The sequence below is a fragment of the Centruroides sculpturatus genome, unplaced genomic scaffold (genome assembly GCF_000671375.1).
Source record: "Centruroides sculpturatus isolate CEXI.00-Female unplaced genomic scaffold, Cexi_2.0 scaffold4647, whole genome shotgun sequence".
NCBI lineage: Eukaryota > Metazoa > Arthropoda > Arachnida > Scorpiones > Buthidae > Centruroides > Centruroides sculpturatus.
In genome coordinates, this window is record NW_019388734.1 from 402 (window position 1) to 6,121 (window position 5,720).

The 5,720-nt window shown below is 29.1% G+C and overlaps 2 protein-coding genes across 2 annotated transcripts; one reads left to right on the plus strand and one right to left on the minus strand.

Annotated features, from left to right (window-relative positions):
- Positions 1–281: 281 nt before the first annotated feature.
- On the minus strand, positions 282–1,977 carry LOC111617063 (10 kDa heat shock protein, mitochondrial-like). The gene is made up of 4 exons (XM_023358397.1): positions 1,635–1,977; positions 805–966; positions 644–733; positions 282–575 (listed from the first exon to the last, which is right to left on the minus strand). The coding sequence occupies exons 1-4, from the start codon at positions 1,635–1,637 to the stop codon at positions 525–527; spliced, it is 306 nt and encodes a 101-aa protein (XP_023214165.1). The 5' UTR covers positions 1,638–1,977; the 3' UTR covers positions 282–524.
- A 136-nt stretch (positions 1,978–2,113) lies between these two features.
- On the plus strand, positions 2,114–5,679 carry LOC111617062 (60 kDa heat shock protein, mitochondrial-like; the record flags this gene model as incomplete). Its single annotated transcript, XM_023358396.1, has 3 exons — positions 2,114–2,460; positions 2,616–2,789; positions 5,427–5,679. Coding segments are annotated over exons 2-3 (421 nt in total), but the record flags the coding sequence as incomplete, so codon positions are not given.
- Positions 5,680–5,720: the final 41 nt, after the last annotated feature.

The window sequence follows — 5,720 nt, forward strand, 5'->3', positions numbered from 1 at the left end:
CATAAATTTAAGGAAAGTACAGCACTACAACAAATTGCCATCTTTTGCTGATTGGTTCGTGTTTGGGAATAATCATATTATATATGAATCAATGAAATACTGTGTTAATTTGAATCAGCGTAAATTTTGAGCGTTTTTAGGCATCAAGTAGCCCGTGTTATATTGGATCGACTTTAAGTGGGGTCTTACTGTAATTATGATTTAGACAAGAAAATAAACTGCAATTTTTATATCAGATGTAATCTTATAATTTAAATAAATCAAGCACAAGAAAACCAGGATTTATAAATTCTGAATGTTTATTTTCCACATCTGCACTATCCTCCTTTACATATACTAGTATGAACATGAATCATATGTAATAAAAATATTACTAAATGTCTATTACAAATCGAAAAGAAAAGTGATAAATGAACAAAATTTTGTATTTCAAAATCAAAATACAAATTTTTTTTTATGACAAAAGAAAATAATTCTAATCTTCCATTTTCATAATGAGTCTTCTCACACTATCCTTCAACTCTTTAATTTGTCCATTTACCTAGAATGTCACTGTCTCTGAAGATGTAATATTCCTGAAACGATAAATATTTTAATTTCAAATGTTAACTTTTTTTTTAGTTTTGTTTTGTGAAATATTTACCTTATCATCTATTTCAATTTTGGTGCCTCCATATTCAGGTAAAAGAACCCTATCACCTTCTTTGACACTGGGTGGAACTAAATCTCCTCTCTAAATATGAAATAAGAAGTTATTTACTCAAATCTATTTCTTAGAATGTTGAAAACAAACTATATACAAACCTCTGTTCTGGCTCCTGGTCCAACAGCTACTACAGTCGCACTTTGTACCTTAGCCTGTGCTTTCTCCGGAATCATAATCCCTCCTTTGGTCCTAGATTCCGGTATAAATCTTTCGACTAGGATGCGATCCAAAAGAGGGATAAGTCGTCTTCCTAACCCGGCCTTCGAAATGATAATACTTTTTAAACTTTCAAATCATTATTCTTGTTTTACATTCTAGAATAGTCAACTATATAAGTACAGTAATGCAAATTATCAATTGCATTATCTTTAAATTATTTTATAATCAAAACTTATATTTGATGGACAAACTTTACCACGTTCTAACCTAACCTATTCTAATAAATTACCAATAATATAGGTTAGGTTAGGTTAGGTTCCAACATGGGTCTCCACTGTGCTGCCATGATGGTGCACATAGGTAAAGTTTAACCTTGATCTAGGATATGGATTTTCTATCACACAGTTTTATCTTGAATAAATTTTGATTTTTCTAGAGTAATTATAACATCCCAAAATTTACTCATCTTTTATATTTATATACATAAACGCTTGTTTAAACGCCTATTTATTTAATTATAAATTAGGTAAGATATATATTCAAGCAATAATAATGATAATAATAATAATGAATAGGTAGAAGTTAGAAATTACTTTTAGGTAATTGTGTATATATGCATATAATTACAAATTAACTAAAAGTAACTTCTACCAAAGATTGATGAGCCAAAAACAATCTTACCATCCAAGTCTCCATAGTTTTCTATGATAATACTTCCAAGAGGATATAAAGCGATCGAAAGTAGAGAAAGGACTAACTTCATACTCACCATGATTGTTTATAAATAAGTTTCTTGGACCAAAAACTTGTTTGAGTAAAAATTATTCTTTGGATGGGCTGCAAACTGCACGACTTCGATTCGCCTTTCACGTGTTCCTAACCGCCAATGACGTAATACTAATGGCCGACCGTTCGAATGAAAACGTGACGTAACATTATATAAAATTAATAATTTTGTCCGTTATGAATACTAATTAATATAAATATCTTCGAAACAAAGAAATCTTCATGAATATCAGTAAGCGATCACGTCCCATTCGATAGATATAGCATTATTTTAAAAATTATTTAAAGACGAAAAAGAGGCGAACCATATGACGTATTTCCTCTTTCTAGAACGTTCCTCCCGAATGTTAACGAGCATGCGCATTTTCATTAAACTACGATCCTAATTTTGAATTAAATTCAGAATAAAATTAAGTTTAAACAAGATAAAAATTCAAAAAATTAATTTTTAATATTTATACAAATAACGAGATTAGTTAGGGTTATGTTAAAGAATTGCATCATACACGTGGAAAAGTCTAGAAAGAAAAGCGCCACGAAACCAGTATAATTAAACTTTAACCTTTTAATAAAAGAACCTTTAAATTATAATTATCGTCCAATCTAGATAAGATGATAGATTATGACATATTATAATTAACTGCTTTTCGAGGAACTCAAAAGTCAGCTGATTTCTTTTTTTTATAAATCTGTTTTAAGCATTTATTAGATCGTTATTCAGCATCCGGGTCCCTATTATCGCCTCCTAGTCCCCACGTGTTCCCCTCTCTACAACCGTTTGCTTCTATAGGAGTGTATCGCCCGCCAAGGCAAGTCTTTAATCGTAATTACCTTTTGTTAATATTAATTAAACTTAACATTTTAAGAGAAGAGATTTAGCGTAAGATTTCTTTTAAAAATTTATGGAATTTAATAATGGCGATATCTTCATCCGACTCATCATCGTTCTTGTTTTTTTTTCTAGATTAAAATGTTGCACCTTCCATCGGTTTTTCGTACCAGCGCTCTACGTCGCTTGACTCCAGCCCTGAGAAGATATTATGCTAAAGATATAAAATTTGGTCCTGATGTTCGTGCTATAATGCTGCAAGGGGTTGATGTCTTAGCTGATGCTGTTGCTGTAACTATGGGGCCTAAGGTATACTTATTATTACAATTCAAAACATTTTTCTTTCATTTGAAGAAAATAATCTTCATTCATCTTTTCAAATGAATGAGAGTTCTGAGTATGATGAATGAGAAAAGGAAAGTTGCATCATAGTTTTGTGTTATTAAATAACACAAAAATATGATGCAAAAGCACAAATTTTGTGCTTTTGCAGAAATAAATATGAATATTTTATTTATTTAATAGAATATGCCTAGTGAAGTTAGGTATAATTGCTATGGTATCAACATATAATTTTTTATATAACATAACATCAATAAAATTATTTCAAAACTATTCTTGGTGCAAAATATGAAACTATTCGTGAGATTTTTCAAGTAGAAATGTTCTGTCAATGTAAAATGTAATTATTCTAAATTATAGCATAGAAGCTGATAATCTTTAAGAAATTTTTTAATTTTCTAATCAATCAGTTTTTGTTATATTTATTATAAAATGAGACAAAAGATGATACAAATATATAGATTTTTGACTTTTTTCATAAAATAATTTTGTTTTAAGACTATTTATTTTGAAAGTTAACAAATTGTGAACTCTTATTAAAAATTAGAAATTAAACCATAATATATTTAACTTTGGTTATATTGAAAATGTTTTTGATTTTCTCTTATAATTTTATTAACAACTGTTTTTGTCAGTTATTTTCAGATATATTATTTGTTTGATTAACTAATTTTTGTAAGATTAAAATGTAACATTAACTTTCTGTGTTTTGGGAATTGTTTTTTCATATCTTAATGATAATTCTATTTTTACTAACTTAACAATATGTAGTACACAGTACATAAACAAACCTCACAAAACCTGATAAATTTGTAAAGCCTAAAAACCACTGGATTATGTTGGGTTACTTTTCTGCAATTATATTTAATTAATTGCAAAAAAGTAGCCTGATGTACTATGGTACTTGTTTTTGCTAAAAAATAGCATTTTCTAAATATACAAAAATTTAGTTTCCGTATAGTTTTGACCATCGTAACATGCTGTTAAGCCCAGAACAAATTATTTGATATCAGCAAATTGGTCAGAGGTGAGATAAAACAAAATACATTAGATTGTCATAGGTTTAACTGTTAAATCAACGGTGCGGCCATTGACTCAGTGTTGCTCTGTCGGGTGGTGAACCTATGGCACGCGTGCCCAAAGTGACATGTAAGGAGAAATCATCCAGCATGTAATGTATCATACGATTTCTGTCTTTTTCAATCATTTTTTTGGTTTATCACTTGATCGTCCTTTTTTCAATCAGCTTTTTTACATTTATTCTAATTAAAGTGTATTCATTTAATTTCTTTAAATATCGTTATTCGAAGTCTGAAACTTTGGCATGCATAAACATCTTTAAAGCTAAGTATGCTTACAATATGGCACACGAACACAAAAAGGTTCACCATCCCTGCTCTATGTTACACCCTTCTATGGAAAATAGACAATCTCTTCAACAACTCTCAGATTCAAGTTGGATTTTTCAGGCAACAGTTGGGAGATGCTTGTGCACATTTGAAAGTTTACAAGAAAGAACCATGCACTGTAGCTCACAGACAAGATTTACATGTGTTTGTGCTATGATTTTAGTCTTGTTTCAGCAATAGCTTTGCTATGCTGAGTTTATGAAACAGAAAGCTGATAGATTTTCACAGATATAAAAATATAAATAATCTTATTGATTTATAATTTCAATAGAAAAAAAAAAGTTCATTTTCTATCAAATTCCCATTTTTACCAAATATTTAACAAATGGTAGCAGCTAAAATTAACACCAACAATCATTATCACCGATTGGCAGCATTTTAAACTATTGAGCAGTCATTTGTAATGAGATAGACAAGATTTCATTGGTTCTTTAGAACTATATCACAAATGATATCACAGCAAGGCCATGGCTAGTGCATTTAGTACCAGGGGCAAAGTTAAATATGGCACCTTTCAGATAAGTCTTTTTACAAATTTAAAAAACAATAAAAAAAACTTTTTATTAATATAATGTGTATTATATTTCATATATAATATGAGTATAAGTATGAGTGAAAAATTTTTTTTATGAATTTATTAGTTCACCCATATAAGTTTGGCAGTCCATTATCTCAGTGCCCTGGGTGTTTATCTCCTCTACCCCTGCCTTTTCAGTCCTTTATCACAAGGGGCAATCTATAAGTATTATTTAAATATATAAAATATCCAAGGAAAACCAATCATACTTTTGTTATTAGATGTAAAAACAAAATGTAATATGATAGTGTTTTACCAAAGTTATAAATATTAATCCATAATAAACTTTCGAATACACTTTAATTTTAATAAACTGGCATCATTGTTAACAAATAGTTGCTAATAAACATGAGTATTAATTAAATATTTCACAAAACTAAACAGTGCTAAATAATTACATTTTGATTAAATTAATTTTCTTATAAATTGTTGATAGTTACTTGTTTCAGTGACTTTAAATTTCATCATTTAGATTATTCTGCTAATAACCTGCAAAAAGATTTATCTTAAATGCATTATATAGTAATTTTATTAATATATTATTGTCTACAAAAATACTATGTGTTTGTGTATTTTATATATATTGCATATTAAATGTGATTTCATAAAACTGTTTAGGGAAGAAATGTTGTCATTGAACAATCTTGGGGATCTCCAAAAATCACAAAGGATGGAGTAACTGTAGCAAAAGCTATTGAATTAAAAGAAAAATTTCAAAATATTGGAGCTAAACTTGTACAGGATGTAGCTAATAATACAAATGAAGAAGCAGGTGATGGAACCACAGCAGCCACTGTGTTGGCCAGAGCCATAGCACGAGAAGGATTTGAAAAAATTAGCAAAGGTGCTAATCCAATTGAAATTCGTAAAGGTAAAAAACTTTTACTCCTGAAACAAAATTCTTTCTCTAAT

What these genes read in the sequence shown, in the direction of transcription:
- LOC111617063 (XM_023358397.1), bottom strand. An exon ending in GACCAGGAGCCAGAACAGAG is followed by an intron (nt 734 to 804) that starts GTTTGTATATAG and finishes TTTCATATTTAG; the next exon opens with AGAGGAGATTTAGTTCCACC. An exon ending in AAATTGAAATAGATGATAAG is followed by an intron (nt 576 to 643) that starts GTAAATATTTCA and finishes TTATCGTTTCAG; the next exon opens with GAATATTACATCTTCAGAGA.